Source organism: Phaethon lepturus, unplaced genomic scaffold, assembly GCF_000687285.1.
Source record: "Phaethon lepturus isolate BGI_N335 unplaced genomic scaffold, ASM68728v1 scaffold14887, whole genome shotgun sequence".
Lineage (NCBI taxonomy): Eukaryota > Metazoa > Chordata > Aves > Phaethontiformes > Phaethontidae > Phaethon > Phaethon lepturus.
In genome coordinates, this window is record NW_010552676.1 from 4,929 (window position 1) to 31,920 (window position 26,992).

General features: G+C 43.0%; 1 protein-coding gene across 1 annotated transcript in view; it reads right to left on the bottom strand.

Moving 5' to 3' along the window:
• LOC104624034 (MAM domain-containing glycosylphosphatidylinositol anchor protein 2) overlaps window positions 1–26,992 on the bottom strand; it is a gene marked incomplete at its 5' end in the record, with an annotated part of 53,126 nt that overhangs the window by 4,885 nt on the left and 21,249 nt on the right. Inside the window, 5 exons of the mRNA XM_010291293.1 lie at window positions 2,714–2,844; window positions 10,006–10,164; window positions 11,272–11,427; window positions 16,702–16,722; window positions 24,577–24,754. Coding sequence (XP_010289595.1) covers window positions 2,714–2,844; window positions 10,006–10,164; window positions 11,272–11,427; window positions 16,702–16,722; window positions 24,577–24,754 — 645 coding nt within the window. The remainder of the gene's footprint in view (window positions 1–2,713; window positions 2,845–10,005; window positions 10,165–11,271; window positions 11,428–16,701; window positions 16,723–24,576; window positions 24,755–26,992) is intronic.

Below are 26,992 nucleotides of genomic sequence, written 5' to 3' on the forward strand. Positions count from 1 at the left end.
TACTTTCCTCACCAGTCTCCTAATAAGAAGCAGAGAGGAGCCTCACGAATGTCCCCAGCCGGACAGCGTGATGACAGCGTGATGACAAGCCGGACAGTGTAAGGCCCTTACACTCGGTGTAAGGGGCTGCAAATCTCCGTGGTCATTTACTTAAGGGCAGATCAGTCCCTCTTCTGCCAAAAATGTCTTTGACACAAGAAGGCGTCAAGGAGAGTGTAGCTGAAGGCAGTGGCAGTGCTCCTCTTCGAATCTGAATTAAAACTGACACCTTCCTAGATGCCGGTGTGCAATGTATGACTTCCACATGCTCTCTTTGTGTTTATTCCTTAAAAATACTTAATTAGCGAATATCTTACTGAGATAGCTTTTATGCAATATTTTTTCTCATTCAAAGCACTGTAGTCCTCTCAGTTCTTCAGGACAGAAGCTTTGTTATGTATCACGGGGACTGGGAAGGTATAAAACAAATCCGGGCTGCACTTTTACCTATATAAGTTAACCTATAAAAAGTTTTAATTTCTGTGTCAGTGTACTGTTTTATTGCAAAGATTCACTTCAATTCACTCTCCTTAAATTTAACTGGGAGTTTTATATTCTTTCCTAGTTAGACTCCTAAATGGAAAATAAAGTTTGCTTGATGCAAGAGCTGCTAAAAAAGTAATTTAAGGTTCCAACCACTCTGACATTTATTTGTTATATTTGCGCAGAGCTTCATGGCTTTACATTCATTTTATGCTGAAGCCTTTAAACACAACAATATAAAAGGTGAAAAATAGCCAAGTAGAGGGGCTTCCATCCTGTGTGCCAGCTGGTGGCACCGGTGAATACGGTTCTAAAGCAACCGGGACACGGTGCACCAGTGACAGAAGTGACGCCTGTAACTCTTCTGAAGGTGACGGGGCCCCGCGCGAGGGCTGATGCTCAGACTCCACAGTGAAAGCAGCAACCAGGGTACCGGGAGCTGCTGGCCGTGGCCTCTGGCTGCTCCGCCAGAGCCCCACCCCAGACAGCCCCCTGCAAGGCAAACACCCCAGCTTGCCCTTCCACCCAAACCCCTGCCTGCCTCTCCGTGCCGATGAGGTGACCCCAGGTTTGCACCCATCACCCTCCTCCACTCCTCTGCATCTCTGGGGCCAAATCCCTGGCATGTCTCTGCCCCGAGCTGACCACAGAATCATGGCGTAGTTTGGGTTGGAAGGGACCTTAAACGTCCTCTAGTTCCAACCCCCCTGCCATGGGCCGGGACACCTTCCACTAGAGCAGGTTGCTCAAAGCCCCGTCCAACCTGACCTTGAACACTTCCAGGGATGGGGCATCCACAACTTCTCTGGGCAACCTGTTCCGGTGCCTCAGCACCCTCAGAGTGAAGAATTTCTTCCTTAAGTCTAATCTCAATCTAGTCCTCATCCTTCCCTTACTTCTGCTAAAGCCATCCCAGGTCTCAGGAATCCCTCTCAGACACAACTGCGATCACTTTGGTTTCAGCTTCCCCAGCCATCTCTTGTCTCCCTTTACCTGCCCGTTTATAATGTTCAGATACTAAACCATTTTTCTCTCCTGCACTGTTCGGACTTCTTGGGTTTATCTTGACTTCACCAATGCAAAACTCACCCACTCTGATCAGCTCCCTTGTACTTGGCCCCATGCTCTGAGTGTACTTTCACACTCATATCCCTCTTCTCTGCGCTCTTCCTCTGCAGTTCTGCCACTTTGTTCCACTCAAACATCACATAACGCTAGACTTCGCATATCCCTCTCCTTCAAGTTTCTTCTAAATTCCCCCCATGCAATGCTTCTGTGATCACGTATGCCAAATCATGTCTCTTCTGTCATTGCCTCACACATGGAAATAAAAACAAAGGGTCAGGATCAGTAATTACCCACAAAGTGAATCCCAATCTGCATGTTTAATGTAGCAGTTTCGACTTGCACCGAATGACTCTTTTTCCCAAAAGCCATTATCTCCCCCAGGGGACCTGGAGGTTACAGAGAGGGGACAGAGGAGCCTGGAGAGCATCGGACTGCAGGGCACAGCTTATGACTCCCATCTACCACGACGATGCTCCCAGCCTCAAACACACGAGGGCTTGCTCGCAGCAGCTGCCTTTTTGGGTCTGTTCCAGTGACAAACAGCTCACAGCGTGAATGAGAACTGCCCATAATAGTCTATCAGCATCTCACTGTCAAACCAAAAATGAAACGTGTGAAAACCTGTCATAACTTGCGTGCGCCCGGTGAAGGAGGCGTGGAGCTCTGCCGCACCGGGAGCTCCGTGCAGGCAGCACTGCTGCTTTGCTACCTTTCAGCAAAGACTGAGATCATCCCTTTTTCTGCAGAAAATGCATGGATTTCAAGAGACTTCCTGCACAGGCACTGCACCGTGGACCCTAAATATTTTTTCACAGGAAGTAATTTTGTATTCTGATCTGAACTAAAAAATGTTTTATATCGGCTACCAGCATCTTCTGAAAACTGAAAGATATTTTGTCCCCAAGCAAATAGCTGCTGTTCTGCCGTTAAAAGTGCGCATTACTAAGCTGTATGGGGCTCACCTATTTAAAGCAAGGAAAGCAATTATCTGTCCATAAAGCACCTTTCAGAGCTGAATTGAAGCTGTGAAATATAGTTTCAGAAGGAAAGGGTCAGCGTACGTGGGCCCGTCCTCCAAAACCCGAATACTCCCGTTCCCAGCGTGCGATGCACGAGCCATTACCTGAAATGAAGTCGGGGGGTTTATGTTAACGCGGGCTTGGTTCCAGTGCTGTCCCTTATTTCCACTTGAAGACCACAGCGGGTTCTCTATCGCGGTCTGACCTTTCAATCGCAGGTAAACGTTCAAGCTTCCTAGAAGAGAGGTGGAGAACTGGAATTGGTTACGTGCTCTGACAGAGCAGGGATGCTGGGCTGGGTACAGCAGCAGTCCCCTGCTCGCCCCCCTTCCCATTCTGCACGGGCCTCTGCTAGGTCTGAGTGGATGCGGGGAGTTTCTCGTCGTGAATTCAAAAACTTGTAAACCTGGGAGCGCCGTGAACCGGTGATGTGAGTTCACAGCAGAGGTAAACTGAGCGCGCAGGGCGCGCGCTCCCCAGGGCGGGCAGGGCAGTCGCACCCATCGCTCCCTGCGGCTCAGGCAGGACACCGGGCTCCCCAGGGTGAGATGGGCAAAAAGGAGTTTCCTGTGCTTTAGTGCAAACGAGGCATTTACAACTTCCTTATCCAAGGATAAATAAGCAACTTGGTTGCTTTATGCTTAGCTCTTGCTTGTAAAGACTGTCCAACTTCTTGTTTACTCTGTACATCGTTTAACTAATGGAGTGCCATAGAGCCTAGAAAATTTATCTCAGAGATAGCTGTGATGGCCTTACTGCTGCTAAGGAGCATTTTTGAAGGACAACATAATCCTCTGAGTTAAAATAACCTCGGTACAGTCCCTCACTGTTGAGAAAAAACTCACAGACCTGGGTCCGTCCCCACTGCTGACCATTACGTTACTGGTTCCAGCTCAGACATTATTTGCAACAGGTAACAGATTGTCTGCATTCATCAGCCCTTCTCTCTGGTTAACCTCACTGGCTCAGACCATGAACAGAAAACAGACTGTCTTGCTGCACCAAGAGACAGCAAATGCATTGACTTCGCTTGTAAGGGTTCAGTAATTCACATAGTTTGCAGATTTTGTTCCTTCTTGCCCACCACTGTTACCTGCAGAAGTGTGGGGCAGTGGTGTCTCTTTGTGCTACGTAAATCATTGCATTTGCCTTCAATCGAGAAAGTTCAGACAGTCAAGTTCACACCAGACTACTGTTTTTTTAGGGTGTTGGACATGGCAGCTGGGAAGCTCATACAAATTATATTTGCAATGAAACCTCTCAGATCTGAAGCAGCTGCACAGTGACTCAGCTCCTGCTAATAAAAAAGTTCTTATTTCTAGCAATAGCAAAACTCAGTGCCTTGAAAAACATAAGGCTAAACGTGTAATGGAGCAGCAAATATTCTCATCACGGCCATTTCACCAGGGTGCCCAGAATGAGGCCATACATCTTCTCTGAAGGAGGTGGGGGAAGCGATGCTCGCCGGAGCGACTGGGCGGCACCGTGTCTCCCACCTGCCTCCCACTGCAGCGTTTTATTTTCCAGGGGAAGGTGCAGAAGCAGCACAAAGAAATCACGGCTTTTAACAAGGGTAGTCTGTCTCTGCCTACATGCACGTTACTGGGTAAAACAAAAAGACCTGAAACAGAAAGGGCTTGCAAGAAGGGGAATGCTCAGGAGGGTTCTCTGGAGCAGCCCTGCAGCCCAGCCCAGCAATACGTCGCAGTGCTGCTCACAGCAAGCCCCTTCCATGCAGCAACCACAGCTCTTGGGCGAGGTTTATGTTATTCAGCTTAACAGTTCTCCTTTCCTTCCCATCTGCTTCTCTCCAAGACTTTTTTTGACAACTGTGCTGGGTCTACGGTGTGAAAAAAGGCAGGGTCTCAGACAAGACTACCTAACTTTAAAAAATAGAACATCATATATAATGATATTTTTCTTAAAGACAAAAATAAGTGCCCATATCAAGCAAGGGATGAATAGCTGGCTAATCGTTTCACCTGTTTGTACAGGCTGATACACAGGACTGTTTGGAATAACTGAATACTTTTGGTATCAAAAGCATGTAATTCCATCACTGCTGAGGTTACAGAGATTTAAGATTGTTCATAGCATACTCAACTTCTCTGTGTCACATAATGTCTTCAAATTAATAGCAGAGTGATAGCAATCTTACTTAAAATACAAAATAGCCATTACTGCACCAGATAGGCTCAGTCGTTGCCCAGTATGTTGGTTAGTATGGATGTACCATATCTAGTATGGATGGACCATTGCTAGATATGCACATACACCTGCCCGAAACATCGTCAAAAACTTAACTAATGGCACCTGCAACAGATGCTTGAAATGCTGCCAGTGAGATTTTGGAAAAGTTACATGGCCTTTGCAAAGCTGATGTTGTCGGGGAGGATGGGTTGGCTATAGGCTTCACGCTCAGGTGTGTCCAGCAAGAATTTATTTACAGATTTCAAACTATTCCAAACTTCAGACAAATCGGTAATGAAGTGACTCCTGAGAAGGAGACAGAAACACTGGACAGGAGTAACAACTCTGAATTATGGGATAAAGTTTACTTTCTGACAGCATCCTGCCAAGAGGGTGCAGGGTGCTCTGGAGATTTCGCCAGCTGCACCACTGGGGTGACATTCTGAGCGCTCATCACGGTGCCAACACCAAACAGCTCTCACAGTGTGCTCTGACAGCACGTTTTGCCTCCACTTTTTGTTTTGTGATGGCTCTCTAATGATAAGAAAAATTAATGTTCCTGGAGCATCAATTAGAAATGCCCCATTTTGGGGTAGAGATGGAAAAAGCGGAAATATACACTGTTTTAAAAGATGGTGACAGCTATAATGGAATTGCAGCCCCTTTCCGTCTCAACATAGAGACCATGTAAGGACAGAGCCTGAACATGAGCCAGCAGTGTGCCCAGATGGCCAAGAAGGCCAACAGCATCCTGTCCTGTACCAGCAATGGTGTGGCCAGCAGGAGCAGGGCAGGGATCGTGCCCCTGTACTTGGCGCTGGTGAGGCTGCACCTCGAATCCTGTGTTCAGTGTTGGGCCCCTCACGACAAGAAGGACGTTGAGGTGCTGGAGTGTGTCCAGAGAAGGGCAATGGAGCTGGGGAGGGGTCTGGAGCACAAGTCTTATGAGGAGCGGCTGAGGGAACTGGGGGTGTTCAGTCTGGAGAAGAGGAGGCTGAGGGGAGCCCTCATCGCTCTCTACAGCTACCTGAAAGGGGTTGTGGTGAGGTGGGTGTTGGTCTCTTCTCCCAAGTAACTGGTGATAAGACGAGAGGAAATGGCCTCAAGTTGCACCAGGGGAGGTTTAGATTGGATATCAGGAAAAATCTCTTTACTGAGAGAGTGGTCAAGCATTGGCACAGGCTGCCCAGGGAGGTGGTGGAGTCACCACCACTGGAAGTGTTCATAAAACGTGTAGACGTGGCACTTCGGGACATGGTTTAGTGGGATGATGATGTTGGGTTAATGAATGGACTTGATGATCTTAAAGGTCTTTTCCAACCTAAATGATTCTGTGATTCTGTGACAGTGACTTTTCATTTTCTTGTTCTCCAACAATGGCTTATTTTTTGCTGCAAATCAAGTAATGGGAACTTCTATTTCTCTTACAGTTTAGGGAAAATCTACCTTCTCCTTTTGAAGCATGTGGAGCAAAGCGCATGCACTTCCCCTGGCAGCCAGCACTCAGTTATCCCTGTGTGATCTGTCAGGAATTACAATCTGACTTGTAAGTAAGAGCCATCTATCTCAGGTAAAGAAACACTTTATGTTTCTGAGTCTAACTGCCATGGCATGGGATGTAGGTCCCTGTATATCTCATCAGAGCTGTGCTCTAGCGTAAGTGCTAATCTCAGATCTGTGCTCTGCTTTCTGCAAAGACTCCCAACTACCTCTCCTTATCGCTACAGAAATTTTCAGCCTCTTCTCCAGAGTCACCGAAGACGTGAACAGCAGGCACAGAACCTGAGCTGCATAAACTGGTAGGCTGTTTGATTTCAATATAGTGCAACAGCCATATTCCCAAATTGATGTTACTGGGGTCACTAATTTTTAAGAATGGACAATGGAGTATCTTGTCCTCTAAACCTCCAAGAGCAATCCACACCAGCAACAGAGAATCATTGCAGGATGATTTTACATTTTATTAGGGATCCTTCAAAACCTTGCTGGAATACAGAAACGTTCCGCTGAGCACCAAAACTGTTTTGGAAACACAGTACTTTGCCCTTGAGACATTGGACTAATAACCCTAATACTGCTTGGAAATCTTGCAAGATAACTAATAACTGGTAACTGATAACTAGGGAGAATAAAGCAACCCAGTGGAAATGCTGACTTGCAGCACCGAAGTTTGCTGAACAATGCTACAGCACTTTGGATGAAAATCAAAGTTTAATCGCCATGTATCTTGCCTGAACACGTTGTCCCCAGGCCCAAGGAAGGAAAAGCTGGAAGTTATTTAAGCCAAATTCCCCTGCAAGACACTTCAAATTTTCAGGGAAGTCAGGTCAAGAATCAGCAGCTCAAGGTTATTCAAAAGAGACAGCCTTCAGCACGGAGATCATACCGAGGTCTCAGCAGCTCCTGTCTTGCTCTTGTGAAGAACTCAATGAGCTGGCAGTGCATATTTCAGCTGAGAGCTGCCCTGACTGGCAGCACTCATTCCCAAATGGGGATAAGAAGCACCTTCTATATTTTGGCTGCGAATTCTGGAACACTGGTAAAGGGTCAAGGCTTCTTACAGCTTGTGATAAAGCAGTAAATCTGTTTTAGCAATAAGATTTAGAATCACCCACAGAGGATTAATGCTTAATAAAATGCAACTGTTCTGAAAAAAAATATTACCAATTAAATATTTCCCACAGAATTGTTGAGCTTAGAGGCCCCTCTGGAGATTGTACTGTCCAAACCCCTGCTTAAAGCATGGTAGGTTACAGCGGGTTGCTCAGGACCATGTGCAACCGGATTTTGGATACCTCCAAGGACAGACACTCCACAACCTCTCTGGGTAACCTGTTCCAGTGTTTGACTACCATCATAGTAATAAAAAAATAATAAAATTTTCTTACATATAAATAGAATTGCCTCTATTTCAATTCGTGCCCATTGCCTCTCGTCCTGTCCCTGAGCATCTCTGAGCTCCATCGTCTTCACACCCTCCCTTCAGGTATTCATACACATTGATGAGATCCCCCTGAGCCTTATGCTCTCCAGGCTGAGCAGTCCCAGCTCTCTCAGCATCTCTGCGTGTGAGAGATGCTCCAGTCCCTTCATCATCTTTGTGGGCCTTCACTGGACTCTCTCCACTAAACCCATGTCTCTTTTGTCCTGGGGAGCCCAGCACTGGACCCAGTACCCCAGCTGTGTCTCACCAGTGCTGAGCAGAGGGGCAGGATCCCCTCCCTTGACCTGCTGGCCATGCTCTGCCTGGTGCAGCCCAGGAGGCTGGTGGCCATCCTTACCACAAGGGTGCATCATCCAAAACACTGTGTCATGATTAGGTTTGATTCATCTGGGCAAATCATCGTGTTACAATAACCCCTTTCCTAATCCAAAGTAATTTCCAAAACCACAAACCTTTAAAAACTCATTCAAGTAGCTACCTCATCAATACGACTATTCATACAATAATCATGTGCTTAAATCATTGAAGTCTTAGAATACCATCACTCATTACGTTTTTCTTTTCATTATCCTCATGTGAACCAATTCAGTGATAGAGTTCACATCTGGGGAATCAAATAGTGTATATTTGCTGATTTCATAATTTATTTCTTGTATGCATGTTGCATTCTCATGTGTTTCATAACATTTTATCATTATGAGGAATTAAAATATTGAATTTAGAAGACATGCATGAGTGTGCATTCGAACCCATGGCTGATATTATTAATTAATTTACTATTTTTCTGTCAGTCCACTCTTTAAAGACCGAATACTAAGTCATTTTGTACAAAGCCATTCAAAAGTATCATGGCAACTATACTTTTTAACATTACGGAACAAAAGTCATATCAAGTAATTTTGGTTTTTGACAAATAAGTGTCCACGTTGTCATGAACAAATCCTGTGTAACTATGATCACTAATCATCATCGTCACCATCTTCACCTGTGGGTCAGCTCCTTCATCAGCCAGCATTATACAATTGTCAATTCAAGAAATTCTACATAAACAAGAAAGGGCAATCTCAGCAAAAAAGCTAAGGACAGATACTTGCTGAAAAGGTAGCCTAGGAGAAAAAAACAAAATTGAACCAATGAGACGTCACTGTTTTGTGGAAAGACATCAGCCTCCAGGCTGGTTTTCTTATACTTTATCCCAACCTGAAGGTATTCCAGAAAAGCTCTTTTACCATTTATGTTTGTAACTTTTTTGTTCACTGTCAGATACCAGAAACAGTCTGGTATATGACCATATGGGGCAGTTTATTTTTTTTTTTCACTAAGCATGGCATGGCTCAATCACTTCCTTCCAATAAACAGCCAGGCTCCTGCTGCAAAGTAGATCCAGGAGAATTCAGACCTGGGGCTGTCTTCATGTGCTCAGCATTGCAGAGCCAACTAACCAAAAACTAAGTGAACTTGTCTGCTCTATTTAAAACCTGAAGTCTGCCTGGAGGCAGGTGAAGGTGTCCTGAAGCAACCACCCGAATGCACTGTGAGGATGTGCTTGCCCTTGAAATATGTATAAAAATACATCAAGTCAGGTCAGCTTTGTGCTGGAAAGCCTCTTGACACACTGGTAAGCACTGAGCACCCCACAGGGATTTACAGGATTTATAAAAATTGGCTGTCTATCATTTATACTTTTATATTTTCCCACAGCTCTTTTCATTATATGCAAAGAAATTAAACGTGTGTGTTGAAAGAGCTATGACTAAAACCAGACTTACAGATACACCTTGAAAATGTATACTCCCACAGCTTGTGAGTTTGTGAGCGAATTGTTCATGACTTACAAAAGAACCGTGTGCTGCATCGAACAGAGGCTTTGCCGCTCCAGCTGCCAGCACATGAGGAGGGCTGCTGCTAGTTGCTTGATCCCGAATTTAGCAAGGAGTGACTCAAAACACTGTGTTAGTATCAGGCAAAGTCCTTGCAAATACCACCTTTTCTGTTTTCATGCTCTAAAGTTCCCTGATCAAAACCTCACGTGTGCACGAAGCACTTCCCAGCTGTAAGAGGGGCTCCTGCTGGCGTGCTGGTCTGTGGGAAAGACGTTTTTACAGCGATTAGGACACTAACAGGCACCTCTCTTGCCAGCTTTGGTTGCGACTGGCCCTTGCAGGTGTTGGCAGTCCTCCCATGCTTTTGTTTCCCACAAGAGGACATTTCTCCTGCTATTTCTCCCAAAGTGAAAAGACAAGGTCATTGGCTTTCTCTCACCTATGTGCTGTCCATACATGTGATAGTAGAAGCTAAAACAGTAGGCTGTGTTCGCAGCTCCGTAAGGGTTTTTTGGAGCGACACTGAAAACAGGACTAACAAGCCTGGCCTTTTCTCCTTCCAGCCTGGGGCGTGATGTCTCAATGTACATGTAGAAACCTAGGGAAAGTCCAAATGGAAATCGTTAGGTTGCAGTCTTCAAAACCCAACACATATACACGCAGGAAGACACCCGAGCTACCAAGCATCTTTATTCATTTTTCATATTTATCTGACATCACCACGGTTTCTGGGACATATTTATTCTACATTAAGCCCGTGTGCTTTCCACAACTGCTTCAAAGACATGTTTTCTACCACGAGTAAAATCAGGGCTAGCAGGTCAGTACTCATAAACAACTTCAGATCGATGGAACGTTGTATATGCACAAGAAAAGAAAAAAATCTTTATGATGGGGTTCAGACTTCAGTCTCAAGGTTGCAATTGGTTCCTACAAGCAGTGAGTGGGGAGAACTTTTAAAATAAAGGGAAAATATCTTGATGGAAACCTTTCAAGGAACATTTTCAACTGGACAGGTCAATCACATGGTCGAAATCTCACTTTCATGAAAGAAGGCACTATGAATTTATTCTGATCCTGGACTGTGCCAACAACACGGATAGTATTTATTTAAACCTACCAAGCACATACAATGCCGTATGATTTTTTTCCCCTTTGGTAGTGCAAGCAGGGGGCATAAAATAAAATAGCATGAGTTACTGCAGTACTTGATAAATTCAGCACAATATGTCTGACTTTTCAAATGCAAATATACACTGCAGTCAAGAAGGCACGCTTCTGTTAACCTGGGTAGCAGATTGAGAATTACTCATTTTAGCAACACCCAAAGTAAAAATGGGGCAAAAATAAATCTCATTGTGACAGTCTGAGAGTCCAAGTTAGAATTTAAATGACATAAAACAGAAGAGTATGTCAAGATGTGCCAGAATATTTCCCCACTAGACTATAACATGAAAGCAATCGCTTTGAAAATGGCACAATGGAAACAATACAAGATGGGTAATGGCACCGTTAGTGCGTTGTGCTTTGAGACCAGCCTTAGCACCGGTAATTTCTTTTAGAAGTCCTTGAAGTATGCTTACTCTTGGTATGATCAGGAAAAACGATGTAGTTAGCTGAATTGGCTGTCCTGGACAGGTCCCTCACCCCAACGGAGCAGCAGAGCTCCCAGTGCCAGGGGACCAGGCACACCGCTGGAGCTTACCTTCCTTGGAGCCAGTCCGATCCGCGTTTGGCCCCGTGTTCGGGGTATATTTTGTGTCTCTAGTGGCAGTGCTTTGTTTTGTCCAGTCAAAATTGTCCGTGTCATCTTGAGTGAAAAGGCAAATGTTACCATCCTCAAACCCACAGTGGAACTCTCCTGCCGACACAGCAAATGAGCAGAAATTTACTTGCTATTCATCCTATGCTTCTTTGTCAAAGTACTTGTCAATAATAACAAACCATTGTGGGATGACGCTTATTAACAGCACTGGAAAATAGATGTACGTTTAGATCAGTTTCCAGTATCCAGTGTATGTTGATTTTAGCATTAACCTCAATGAAAGGAAAATCACGGTCATCAATCTGTGTTGGTGTTACTTGAAATTATATGCAAATCTTATTGTATAGCTCCTCCTCATATATTCACATGTATACAATCGCCCTTAGAGACATTGTCTCTTCTTACCCAGATAGCATTCCTAAACTGCTGAGAAGAACAGGCAGCATGTCCATAAAACATGATAAAACATGAACTATGGGGGTGAGGGGGGGAAGTGAGAAGTGCGTTATTTTGGTTTAAGGATAAGAACATTAGGGAAAAGAGGACAGCAGCTTTTCAAAAGGAAAACATTATCTCCAAGTGACATCTCCTAAACCATTCCTGGTTTTCAATAGGGATGGGAAAGCAAATAAATAATGGCTAAAATGAGAGCAAAGAAGCTTCAGGGTAGACATGAAGAAAACCTCTAAAGATCAGGAGAGCAAAGCACATGAATGGATTGCTCAGGAAGAGCATTGAGTCACCATCACTGATTATAATAACCTATTAGACAAATACCTTGGAGGAAGGTTTAGGTCTGTCTGAACCTATATGGGCAGGACAGGTGACTCTATCATGTCCTGAAGACTTCTCCTAGACTTTCACTAAAATTCCATTATGTACTCGAGGCCAAGTGGTAAAAGCATAGGTCTAAAGAATTAAAACACCAAGAATCCCAGACAGGAATACTCTGATCCTCTCCTTTGCAAAACAGAGGTCCGTGAGACACACCAGTCCAGTGATCCTTCCTGCTCGGTTATGATAGGATGAGAAAGTCCTCCTGTCAGACATTCAGGAGCCAAAACAAATAAAAACTTCAAGGTTTCGTTTTCATCTCAGGACAGAATAAGGCCCCATGTAGTAAAATGTGTAAAAGCTTAATTTTATGCACATGAATATTTTCCACCAAGTTTACTCTTCCAGCAAAGTCAATTGATTTATCTGAGAAAACAAGCAAATCTCTCTTCTCTAGGGAGAATGCAGCTGTCTGCATAGTGCGTCAGCTACGTCCTTCTTTATGGGGGTGCAATTTATATTCATTGTCATGAGGAACTCTAACATTAGGCATCATGGGATTATTCATCCCTGTTAAATTGAGAAGGAATATAAATGTTTGCAGGTTTGGGGTTTTGGTGAACTATAAATCCACTTAAGAAATGGAGCTCCGCTGTAAATCAGTGAAGACAGAGGTACCTGGAGCTTAGCTTGGATATGTACTGCTAAGCAAGGATGCTGGTCTGAAACTTATTTAAAATCAGGTAATACTGCAGACTGAACAAGCAGTCTTGAAAAATTCATTCCAAACCACAAGGTGCATTAGGAGTGCTTTCCAAGTCTTCCTCATTCTGTTTCTGCCCGTCCAAAGAATAACGCAATCTGTACCCCCTCCACAACAGACTGCATAAAAGGCCACTCTATAAAACCAGGTTATCACAAAAATACAGTCTATAGAAACTTCTTTGGCTATAGCATCCCAAGCAGATTGACTTGATTTCTCCATCAACTTTATTAGATCCTCCAAGAGAATTCATTTCCTAAATCACATTTCCTTAACTTGCAAACTTGACTGATAATCATCAGCATGATGGGGAGCCAGTTTCAGGACATTGCATCTTGGTTTGGTTCTGGAAGCAAGGTCTTCTGAATCCTGAATTTTGAATGTTGAAAGAAGTGGTAATATAGAAAATCATTCAATGGAGGAGCACATCATGAGCACTGCAGAGAAGGAATACAAGTAGAGGCCTGATTGTGGTTCTTCCTGAGAGATGAGCAAATCAGAGAACAAGGTCACAAGGAATGAGCATGTGTGGACTACACCCAAAATACTTTGATAGAGAAGCATGTGAATAGATGGAGATGGACACCTCCATCCTTATCCCAAAGACCAGGAAGATAATGCAAAGACCCCGACAAAGCACTTGAAAGACAGAAGGACTTGAATGAAGCACTCTGAACAAAATGCCAGCTGCGCCTCTCATCTCCCAGAATACTTTTTACATGACTTGAGCTGCAAATTTGTTCGGTTTACACTACACTCTGTGCATTTGACTTCCACCTCCTCTTATGCAAGCCCTTTCTACAGCAAAAACGGTGCTGCGTCTATACAACGAGACAAAATTTCAAGGGCAAAACAGTAACTAAAGGAGAAAAGTTCTGAGTACCAGATCCAGTCCTGCAGCAAAGTGAATCAGCACGAAGCATTTTCAGCCATTCAGCGGTTTCTAACACTGCCCCTCCAGTACCTTAAGAACTGCATTTCCACGTCGCACCATGCCCTCAGAGCTTCATTAAGAAATTCCACATCAGCAGAACAAAAGATTTTTCTTCAAGTTAAAAAAAAGTAAAAAATATTCAAGCCAGATGAGAAAAGGTAAGTAAAAGTTTGCCATTTATTTAATAAGAAAACATTGGTTTCATGTGGGACTCTGCCATTTGGAATAGACTGGAAAAGGTTGCTGCTAAATAGTCTTGGCAGTGAACATTTCTTAAAAAATGACAGAAGAATAAAAATGGGAAATAGTTCCCCAGGATTAGCTCAGTACTTTTGCTATGTAAGATGTAGGAGCATTTAAATAGATCTGGATGATCCTGACCTGTTCATCAATGGGGCACACCCAAGTGCAGGAGGAACAGCTGTCCCTTCCCCAAGCACCCATGGGTGCTCCAGCTCGTGACACCGTTCAGACCACCACAGTTTGATGAAAGCACTAACAATAGTGCCAATTATTATTGAAGATAGTGGTCAATTTTTGTCAAAGTACATGGCAGCTCTGGAAGTGAATTCAGGTTATTAATAATTTCATTGCCAATTAGAGCAAAATCTGAAACTGTTCTCAAGGTGAAACGCTCTGCATGAATTTTTGTCACACATTTCCATAAAATTCAAGTTGAATATGACTCTCTAACATCTAGTCTCTTCCATTATTCAGGTGTAACATCTAGTTGCACTAATTGATATGAAATCCTTATGGTTTACATTAAATGGTTTATATTATGCGTTACAAAATAAAATGCAGATCTGAGGCTACATCAGATCTAGATCTCGGTGTTTAAGTCATTCAATGCTATATGCTTATGTATTGCAGGCATCTTATAAAAAGGAAGGACTTATGCAATGTGATTATTCCAGGATTGAAGCAGGAAGAACGTGACTTCAGTTTCCAGTACAGGTGTCTTGTCCCCGCTGAATATAGCTCTTACTCTTCATTCACAATGGTGTAAATAAAATAAGAATTCAGTCCAACAGGTTTAGAAAAGACAGAACTTGGTTGATGTACATCATCATCCATTCTATATTTCCAGTGAAATAAAATGAGATTGTATAAAGAACGGATAATGACGAGATTGAATTTGTTAAGACAGAGTCTCTCTTCTCCAGCTTACTGGTTTGAACCCATTTGCAGACCAAGATTTTTTTTTGACTTCACTCAAAAAGTCTTTGGGGAAAAAAGCAAACCAAAATTTTACCATCTTTTTGCTCATCTGAAAGAAATGACACTGGGTACCCTACAGTTCTGGTAAGCAAACTTTCCCATCGCCACCAGTGCAGAGAGAGGCAGACCTAGACCACAGACGAAGGAAACAGTGGACAGGTTGCCAGCGATGCCCTCCCTCCCTCGAGCTAACGCACTCCCTACCGCAAGGGCAATTTGGATGCCACCCGCATGGTACTACGCACCTACTAGAGCTGTTGCTTTTAACTGAGCTATAGAGACATTTTGAAAATTAGACAGTTTCAGGTCTTAAAATCATAGAGGACTCCAGTGTGAAGCACTTGGGATGGCAATGCATTTTTTTCTTAACGTCGTGGAGTATATATTTAATATACTAATTAACAAGGGTCTCATCTGCTGCTCATTGAAGTCAATGGGAGTGGTTCCTTCAGCTCTCGAGAGCTTTGAACTAAGCCCTGATTAATTATTAATGCATTGGACAAGATCTTCTGCAAATAAGTTTAAAATTTACAGAAAGGCTTAGCCATCGTCTGTGAGAGATGGAGAGAGAGGCTGCTCACACAGCCCGGTGCTGCATTTCTGCCTGACTACGGCTGCACTACAGCAGTAATAACGGCAGACAGAATTCCATTCCCTTTGCTTCTTGCATATGTTACTAAAAGCAAGAATAATGGCAGAATATGTTCCCACAGCAAAACATTCATTTGCTGTGCTATGGAAGAAAATCATAAAGTAGAGAAATGTGGAGACTGTTGGGAACAGGGTGGTTTTACTGGGACATACTAAAGCTCCAGCCTATTCTCCTGTCTGCGACATTTCTGGGGATTTCCTGCCCATGGAAAAGTGTAAGAACAAACTGTAAGAGAGGGTTGTTTCTCCCCTGCAACATCCCCGTGCCCAAACACCAGCACATTAGTGAATACATCGTCAGAGTTTGCATTTTCAGTCACGCCTCTGGAGCTGCATCCTGTGAATTTGTCTAAACGCTTTCACACCCGACTCACACTTTCGGTCTCCACATTTCACTGTGCAAATGAGGTCCATGATTCCTGTATGCGCTGCATGAAAAAACATTCTTCTTTTGGTTTTAAAGCTGCAGATGGGCTTCTAACTACTCTTGGAAGTATCAAAATAACTCAAGAACTGCAAATGTAGTTCTTATGCAAGGATAAATGAATTCAGAAAATTTCATAAACTGACTTTTCCTTCAAGTTTTTCACCATACCTGTTGAGGCGCAGACACAGTTCCTACACAGCACTTGAACTTTCAGCTATTTATTTTATCAGCATTTAGCTACTCCCATGACTAAACCACAGCATCACGCCCACACACTGAGCTGCAATGCTGACAAATGGATGTTATTTCAGAACATTAGCATTTTCCTTTAGATGAACTGTTTGGGCAGTGGGAAAGATGGGCTGGAGCTATAATTTTTCCTTTCTCTATCTACTCTTGCTTTAGCACCTTGGCAGAACAAGAGGAATGACATCTTTGTCTGCCAGCCCAGCTGGCACAAAAAACTAAGGTGGTCCCTGCAATCCACGGGCTGCAAGTGAAAGCGAAATACTTATCATTTACTTTTTAACTGTAAGGGACAGTGGCTGCAAGGACAATTCTTCATACACATAAAAGCTAAAAAGATAAAGAAATACTTACGTAGATGTGGATTTACTGGAGCTGGAAGACAGAGCAAAAATAAAATTAGTACAAAGAAGGAATTCTTATTCATCAATATTTAATTATCCTAAATTTCCCATTGTTCCCCCCCACTCAAGACCTTGATCATGGCTCCTACTCCGAGACAGCTAGCAAAACTGGTAACTTCTGTTTTGAGCAAATTTTGTAGCTCCCTGGCAATCCAAAGGCAACAATTTCAGTGAGGAACGATAGCCTCTCCCACCCACGACGTGCACGCTCCACCACTAGTACCTGCAGCTTGGGGAACAAGATGCTGTAATTAAGCACCAAACTTAGATTATTGGCAGAGATAATGTAAGGGTGGGGACAGCTGCACAGCAGAACTCCAGGGTGATGCCTTTGCACAGGAATGCAACAGGAACTGCAGAAAGGATGAATTCATCAAAAGCAGAGGTTCTGCACTGGACCTTGCTCATCGCTTAAAATTTCTTTTTAGCATTGTTCAAGAATACTTAACATAATGAATTACCCTTCTACTTAATGAATAGTACTATTCTTCAATTTAAGATGTCTGCGTACATATGAGTCTTAAGAAACAGACAGCACTTGCATTCTTCTTAGGAACGCCCATTTTCCTTTTAAACAGCTGAAAACATAAAGCACAGCACATTTGTGAGAAGAGGTTTAATCTCATTAGACCACGAGACACAACCAAGAAAAAACAGGAGTCTTCTGGCACATAAACCCTCTTCTAGGGAGGATATACTTTAAAGAAATTTAAGAAGATGACAAAGGAAGGCGAAGTGTGCTGTCCTAAAAAGCTGCCAGCAGTGCCAGCACACCCCGTGTCTGCTTGGAGGAGCCGCATTCAGTGACCAGGACAGGGACCCACCACCCCATGCTGCTCTCCTGGGGCTGCGCTCTCAGAGACGAAGGAGCATCAGTGCAGCATCCCACCTCTCCGCATCCCACCTCTGCCCACTGCCCATCCCACGGCACGAGCAGCCCATGCTGACCCCTCACCTCAGGAGGTGTCAAAAATAATTTGACATTATTGAAGAGAATTGCATAGAAGCCTTGAGATAACTTTGCTGAAAAATATTACTTCTGTCTGTTCTTTTATGGGTCTGTGCAATGCCTTGCAGGACGCAGCAGGACTGTTGGGTACTGGGAATCTTTGGGGAAACTGATAAAACTGGCACTCTTATTTCACAGACTCTTGGCAAAATTATTAAAACCTCTCTATCCCTAATTCTTTAATATTGATGTTCATCTACTTAATACCTTAATAGGCCAATAGAGAATGAAAGTCAAACCTCAGTAGTGCCTACAGATATCTTAGCCATAGGAATGGCTACCCAGGTTTAGGTCCAGAGTAACCTGCACAATGCTAAACACGGGCAATGGGGTTTGAATGAGGAACTCGTCTGCGGTTCTGTGCTACCTGTTTTTGGAAGGGTAAATCCATTGGAGGATGGATGACTGGGGAAACAGGGCCCTTCTGCTATAAGCCCTTACACGTGTGACAAACAGAAGGATGCTAAGCTCACAGTTGGAATTGCATGTTACTAACAAAAATGTGATAAATTTTATCTCCGAATAATGGGTACCTCTGGTAATGGAGACTTCAGAACGACTGTTGCTCCATGTTTTCTTGCTGCCCTTCCCATGCCATGTTTACAGACATGAATTCTCAGTTTGTGAACAGAGCCAGAGTTTATGCAGCTCTAGATTCAATCTGAAGTTTTCAAAACAGCTCTAAATTAGCAACCCTGCCTTTTTATCTTCCCTTCACTGAAACAAACGAACAGTGATTTGCCCCAGTGCAATCTTCTTAAGAAACTTAGTCATTACATTATGTTAGATAACCTTATAGCTTTTACCAACAAATTACCTTTCGTTCTCCAACAAACATTCATTTTGTGAAATCCTTGAGTGACTGAACTTGGAATTAGCTGAAATTGCTGGGAACTACATTTACTGATGCTTGATTTGTAACTAAACGTATGGGCTTTTATGGAGACTATCATCAGCGTGTAACCTTGAGTCATGCTATTCAGATTGTTCACAGCAGAGAAAAAAAAAGGCTTCTCGCCAAACTAGCTTCAGTTCACACTGATTGACAAAAGCAGAAAAACAATTTAAAGCACCTAGGCTGAACTTATCTAGCATCATAAACTAGGAAAAAACCCACCAAACAACAAAAAATCCAAAAAGCTCACTCTTCTAAGTAATACAGCACGCTGCGATAAGACAACACGTAATGGCTCTAGCTCTGACTGCGGACAGGTAAGGTTGCTGCCTGCACGACACAGGGGTAGCAAGTTAAATTAGCCATGAGGGGAAATTAATGGATGAATGAGGGAGTAAATTCCCAAAGCCGACTTTGAAATGTTTGGAAAATCTGTGCACCTCAGAGGGCTGTTGCTGCTCTGCTCAGCTGACCCTGGTCGTGCTGGGAGAAAGGTTTTGCTGGTGGAGAATCTCAGGAGGAGAACAAAGTGTGATGAAAAGTTTGAGCTTTGATAGAGCCAAGACGGATGATCCCTTAATCTTCCTGCTATTCCTCCAGCAAGCAGAGAATAAAACCTGCTGGAATTTCAGTTTGTTGGATGGTTTTACTTTTCGGTGATCTGTATTTGTGCAGGTCACAGCAGAAAAATGTGGGCTGAGTGGTTGTTCTTAATGCCTGCCCTTCTATTAGGTGCAACTGCATACATGCAAAGACAGTTACGTTTCCCACAGATCCTTCCCAGCACAAACACTTGTTCAGCTTACGAGTGACCACAACATTATGTCCCCCCTTTAAAAAAATAGCTGCAAACTGAGCTTTCCTAACTACGAGGAGCATAAAGCCAGAGGCAAGTAGGAGCATGCTACATGTTCAGCTGCTTCGGTTTTTACCACTGGAAAGTGGTTACTTGCGATAAGTACAACTAGCACCTAAAAGCCTTAATCAAGATCAAGTGCCCGTCCTCTAAGCACTTGGTTTGCACAGGAAAAACAATCTTCACTGTAAATATTGGTATTCTACAAGGACAAGGATTTCTTCTTCCCATAATAGCAATTATCCTAACTTACTATTTATAACACTGGGTAATACTGGAAACGTATGCCTGTGCAAATTATAAATCCTATTGTTTATGCCCTATTTGGTACCAATTTTCTTTTTCTGGGGATAGAAATATTACAATAATAATAACAACAAGAATAATAGCCATAAATAACCACAATTACATACTCTTCTTCCATACAGAATCTGTGGAGTGTCTGAACCTCATATAAAAATAAGCAAGCTAGACTAGAAAGCAACTGGCCACCATCATCTATCTGCCACCGTTGCAAGGGGCCGACTTTACGTACAAATAGTAGTAACGGGTTGTTGGCTTTTTCCATAGAAGGGAGCCGAACCTGCTTCTTTAATCACTGGTTAACTTTAAAAATATTTGAACGTAAGTTCATATTTAAAACAGCGAGTGCTGAAGTTTTAATTGTAGTTGGAGGATTTTACAGCCAGTAAACAGGCTGACATAGATTTATGTAAAGTGATGGAGATAATATTTAAACTGTTACTACAAGACATATCTGCTGTTACTACGGGACATATCTGTTTTGTATTAGCCTACAAAACACTCGTTAGTGCTACTTAAATTGCCCTGTTTGTATTTACTCAGCAGACTTGTTCACTAGCAGAGCCACGTATGTATCCACGAAAGACTTTGTCAAGTGATGTTTGGCTGTAATTATCCACGTCGCTCCTACTGCGATGATTGCTCTTTTCTCCCGTCCTTTTGGCATGCACAGGAGACAATAATTCATGGCAGGCAAGGGATTTCCCTACGAAATGCTTGCGCCATGGCTAAGTTTTTGATTCATGGGATTGGATACTGCGGAGTTTTTGTTTTGTATTTACAGCTCCCACTTGGGATGGGAGGGTGTACTGTAAAGAGCTCATTACTGAGGTTGTCCTCCTTTACTGGACTCCTTATTGTGGACATTCGGATGGCTACCGGCAGGCTAGCACATTGGAAGCTGTTATTTTTATATAGTAACAATTTCCACGTTAATCTCCAGTTGTGGGTTTTAAATTAAAAGGCGACGTGCTCTGCATCACGTACAAAGGAGTGAAGCCAATAAAAATGACTTCACAGGTAGGATTAATGTGGCTTAACTTCAGCGACCTAAAAGTTAGACACCTCATCTAAGAGTGTCATTGGAGTGGCTCTAAAGTCAGTGGAGACATACGGGCATGTCCAGAGGATGGTTCATCCACTGGAAGAAATCTGGAGAAACCTTCTCCTCTCTAGTAAGGCAGCAAATGCAACCAATACACTAGAGACGTCATGTTATTCCTTACATGCTTTACTACTACTCTGAGAAATCATTTCTTGCAGTATCTACCCAAGATTGTCCTACTACAAAAGACAAGCTTAAGCTGTCAAAGTAAAATCTACGTACTGCATGGCCTATCTATCCTCTACTTGCACAGAAATTAAACTCAAATGTAAAAAGTTAATGCATTTCTTAAAGGCAAAAGACACTGCTACCATTTTTAGCAACTCTATGACGTGTCTGATCTGCTTTTCACACTGCATTTCTTTAAAATGGGCTGAAATCCTATTAGCCTGGTTAAAGTTTAAAAGTAAGGGAAAAAATGTTTGCAATGGGAAACCTCACCAGCCATACAAAAACATAGGTGCATTTTAAATCTGAGAAAAAAAACAGGTTGCCCAGAGAAATTGTGAAGTCTCCATCCTTGGAGATATTCAAGACCTGGATGGACACGGTCCTGCATCCTGGTCCTCCAAAAAGAGTAATCCTAAAGTGGTGGGATGAGAAAGAAGGGCTGACACTGGCAGAGGCCAGTGTGCTTCTGGGGTACTGATCAGAACGGAACACACACACTCACACTCACACAGACACACAAAATCCCACTGAAAATACGAAAATTCAAGTTTTCCTCATTGCTTGAGGTCTCACAATTAAAAAAAAAAAAAAGTAATGGGAGAAAAATGTAAAAACTTATCTTAGTTCTCCTTTTAAGAAACATTCACGTGATGTCTTTTATTTTCTGGGTAATGTTTACAATTATTTCTAGCATTGATGCAGGCCTGCTGCTCCGCATCCCGCTAGCCCATTAACTGCTTTTCTAAGACTCCAGCATTTCAGATGATAAGTATCACATTTGCACTATAATATAATCATTATTTTATAGCTGAAGCTATAACATCCTTAAAATCAGCCTGGTAACAGTTTGCTGACACTACAGTCATTGGACGAATGCTGAGGTAAAATGCACATTTTAAGCACACAAAGCCTCAGCGATTCTGGGATCCCTCTTCAAAGGGAAGTCACTTTAGGTTTAGCTTCTTGATCTGGCTCATGGTGTCTGAAGCTGTGAACTGGTCGGCACCACAGTAACAGCACTGAGCGCTGCTCCAAAAGCATCTCTCCGTCTGGGGCACAAGGCAACGGCTTCCCCTCTCCTGGGCGGCTGGGTTTTGCACTGGCACCTCATCAGCACGTTTGAAATGGGATGTTACTCACATCTGCACTAATGGCAGATTCTAGCAGAAAAAATTGCAGTGGACAAAATACGCCTTTTACGCTGCATGGGAATGTTCTTCCTGCCAGCCGGGGGCTAGAAATGTAAATCACGTAACGTTTCATTAAAACCTCAAACTCAGCACGGTTGTAAGCTGAGGCTTCAATCAACCTCTTGAGACTTGCCCGGGTAAAACCACCACCAAAAAAGAGCAGTTGTGACTGAGCGACCTAAATGGTGGTTTTTTTCTCCTTATAGGAGCATTGGTCAGTATTTAAGTCATTGGATAAATGTCAAGGTCCACGGAAGCGAGCAGTGGCTGACTGTAAGCGCACAAGTCTCCCTCTCACAGCCAGCACCGAGAGACTGCGCCTGCTGCAGAGTCTTGCCCTTATGCATGTGGAGATCGCCAAAAAGACTGGACTCCTGCTGCTGGTGTCAGAAAATAGGCAATTATTAGGGTAAAGAGGCCCAACGAGGAGCCAAAGTCCAAGAGGAATTGCAGCAGTATGACCATAGATGGTTTTACGTTCATAGATTTAGTAAGCAAGTCCATTTTTTTAATAGACATTTTGTTCTCATGAACTTTGGGCAACGTAGACTTTGCAAACACTTTCCTGTAACGGGCAAAACCTAAGATTCATCCATCACCATCATTAGCAGATCTGGCATTTAGTGAAATGTGTGAAATTTAGTGAAATGTAAAGAACTACATTCTTTAGAATTGATGTTTAAGATTGCTTAATGTAATTTTTCCCTTGATATTAATACAGTCATAAAAATAATTTATGATGAGACTGAGTAGGGCTGAGCTAATCACTGATCATGAAGAATTGCACATACGATGAAGACGACATTTAATTTTTTTTCAGATTTGTTCACTATTTTAAATTATTTGATAATGATTTTCAAAAGTAATTCTTGATCTGTAGGTTGCTTTTGGGCCTTCTGCTACATGTGATTTCCTGCTTTGGGCTCTCTCAGGCATCTGTATAGCACTAATTACTGTTGGATCCAGCTCCTGGAGCAATTGGACCTACATGGCTAGCTGTGACTTGACCTGTGTGTCACCTGGCTTTCGTCCTGCAGGATTAGCAAGGTTCTTCATGATAGAATCACAGAAGGGTTTGGGTTGGAAAGGACCTTTCAAGGCCGTCTAGTCCAACCCCCCTGCCATGTGCAGGGACATCTGCAACCAGAGCAGGTTGCTCAGAGCCCCGTCCAGCCTGACCTGGGATGTTCCCAGGGATGGGGCATCGACCACCTCTCTGGGCAACCTGGGCCAGGGCTTCACCACCCTCATGGTGAAAAATTTCTTCCTTAGATCTAGTCTAAATGTACCCTCTTGGAGTTTAAAACCATTACCCCTCGTCCTATTGTAATAGGCTCTACTAACAAGTTTGTCCCGAAATGATAAACTCATATTTCCATGATTCCATGTTTCCAAATGTCTCTCCCCAGCACACACTTCTCTTTTTAATTAGAAAAACTTCCTGCTCAGCACATCAGGTTCCCTTTGCAAACTGCACAGTGCTATCTTTTGTAGAGCCATGTTCTCTTGAAGGCAACTCTTGCCCATTCATTGTAATTTTTACAGAAGAAAAACAAGAAGTGGTTCAGTTATTCATTAAATAAATATGCCAAAAAAGGTATTTTAAGGGATTTTTCAGAGCTCTAGGAGTAACTTCCTGGTAATGCTGGGAAACTGAATGGAAGGATGTAAGCACACTGTATTTTTCTTGTTGGATTAAAGTGGACAAATCTTTGTCATGGCATGACTTTTTAGAGGAAAATGTATAAATGCCCTTTTTACCTTGCATAGGAATAGAAACAGTCACTTTAAAAAAAAAAATAATCCACATTCAGATAAAAACTTCTCAAGAAGTGCTCATTCTGGGGGAAAAAAATTTATGATATCAAAACGCTGATTTGACACCTTCAAAATACTACTTGTTTTGTAGATTTTTCTTCAAAACTCATTGCCCTTCAAAGTGTTCTAAGAAAGAACAAACTCTTGAAATGAGTTTTCATGAAGCTTAACATTATTTTGTTCTATTTTTTTTCATTTATTTCACAGAAACTTCAATATGTTTTTGCATTTTGGCTGTTCAGAGATTTTTTTTTTTTTTTTAAATTGTGAAACTTCCCAGAGGTGGACACTAGGGTTTCTATGCTGTTCTACCCAGAACCCTGCTTCCTGGCAGCTCACGCTCATCCCTTGCAGCATTATTTGCAGGACTGGCAATCAGTTTACACAGTGCAACCCAGGGCAGCCGTAACCTGGACAGCAGACCCAACTGTGCAGAATGCACCGCGGCGCATTTGCTTGTACATGAAAGTCTTCTTACCACTATACTTGATGACCCGAATAGTTGAGTCCCCCTCCCCAAATCTGGTGATGGGTGTTAGACGGACTTCATATGCCTCTGGCTTGATCAGCTCAGTTAGGTTGTAGGTAATTAATTCTCCCTTTTGAATATTTCCATTCACTGTAATTTCCTGCTCCCACCAACGCTGTTGTCCAGCCTAAAATCAAAAGAAGGATGCAAATGTCAGAGCTTTTGGGATAGATGTTGTCTTCACCGTAGAAATGAACAGGAGCACACACAGACCTGAGCAACCCCAGGTGCTTCCTTACACCTTCAAACAACCCAGGAGGATTAGAGATACAGCAAGAATGCAAACCTCCCTGAAATAACCCACTACCGAGCATTTCTGTAAGAGATGGATGAGATGAGAGATTGCAAACACATTTTATCCACCCCTGCCTGCCGTCTGCCTGTCCTCTGCCTGCACAGGTCCCTCACCAATCCTCAGGCAGCCCACCGGCCACGGGTGCTGGCAGCGCTCCGAGTTTGCTGCATGCAGGAAAAGCACGTTCAGATTTTGCTGAAATGAAAAAAAATTCCAGTTCAGAAGGATTTGTGACACTCGCCGGGCAGAGAGACTCCAGCAAGGGACGATGCACCCAATTTGGGACGGCACCCAGGCATCTGAGCAGATGCTGTGGCCTTTTTCCAAATCTCACTGAATTCTTCCATCTTTAGGAGCTTGAATTTCTTTGCAGACCTGCCCTTGTGTTTCCAACCCATTTGTTAAGATGTTAAATCACCTTTTTCTTCCCTAAAAAAATTTTAAAAAGCTGTTCATTTCAGTTCATTTCATCAGCGGAGACTGAATTTACTAGCTCTTGAATGCTGTCCCATCAAACCTGACCAGGTAAGTTGTCTCCTCATGTCTAGTAGCCCCATTCGCTCCATGATTTTAAAATAACGTTGGACAACCGCAGTGGCAGATGCATTTTCTGTCACTGTGCACACGGGGCTGGGACCGCCGCGGCTCCGTGAGCTGGGTGCTGCCCCCTCGTTAGAGGCAATGAGCTTTCACAGCTCTCATTTGGGCCATCATTTGAAGCTAATAAGAGCACACTGAAGGACTGAAATGCGGTTTGATTTCCAAGCACTTACCACTTTTGTTGATGAGTGAGAAAGAAATAGGCTAGCCATTAATGGCCTTAGTGTATAATTATCAGCAATCCTTGTAGTCTGAAAGATGGATGGATTTCAGAGAACAATGAAAGTCAATATGAGCAAACAAGAGGCTGTTTTATTTAAAAAAAAGCAAAGCATAGATTCTTGTGCTTTATAGACTGCACAGTGTTTTCAACGTTAAAATCCACAGTTTCTTTTATTTATATGCCTTATCAAGAAATGAAAAGAAAAAAAATAATTAAGAAGAAAGCATCACAAGAAGAGAGTGTCACATTGTCTCTAACAGTACTTTAACTAGTTTATAGATAAGTAGAAATCATACACATTTTGGACAGCAGAGTGACTTGAAATTGCAATATTACTTGCAGATACTCTGCCTTATTATAGACACTATCTGCAGAAAACAAAGGAAAAATCATTAAATATTTACCAGGCATCATCCCAAGACAACTGTACAGGTGCAGTGATGCTAAAATGAGATGTTCCACTAAGCTTACTACACCTGTCAGCATGCTGAAGTTCTTACCTATTACATGTTCACCAATACCGGGTTTATTAAGGACAGAAAACCTTTTATTCCAAAAATTTAATTTGCTGATGCAATAAAAATGTGCACTGAAATGGAAATGGCTGAAATCTACTACTAAATCTACCACATTTCATCCAAATAAACTACATTTGCAGCAATATTAACAGACTCCATGCTTTAAATTCATAGCAGTGGGACAGAGATGTCAATACCTTTATGGTTAAAGTATGTTACACAAATACAGCTATACGCCCATTAAATAAAACTTGGACTGCGAAGCAAAAAAGCAAGAGGAGTTCTTAAGAAAGTTGGGATGATGGAAGAGCTCTAGACATCAGCTTTGCTTTGCTGCCACCCAAGTCAGTGTGTGTTTTACTGCGCTTTGAGCCTTTGCAGGGCTTGAGTTAGACCAGTGCTGAGGTCATCTGAGATGTTATTTGAGGGTTTCAGCTCTTGCACATGCTGGGTGAGCCATGCTACAGGCTCAGGTGGCTCTTCAGGGCTGGCAGGGGTTAAGTCATGCATAGCAGAAGTGCCAGGGAAGAAATGGCAGATTAGGTTAGAAATGTGAAAACAAGTTACCGTAAGGAAAAGCCACACTGCTGCCTGCCCCGCGTGCAAGGCGGGGGAACGCCCTTTAACGCAAATTCTGCAGGTGCACAAGGTCTGCCTCTGGAACCCGGCCCTTGCACCAGAAAGCTTTTGGATGGACGTCTAGATGTAGAGCGGGACGAGAGGTAAGAG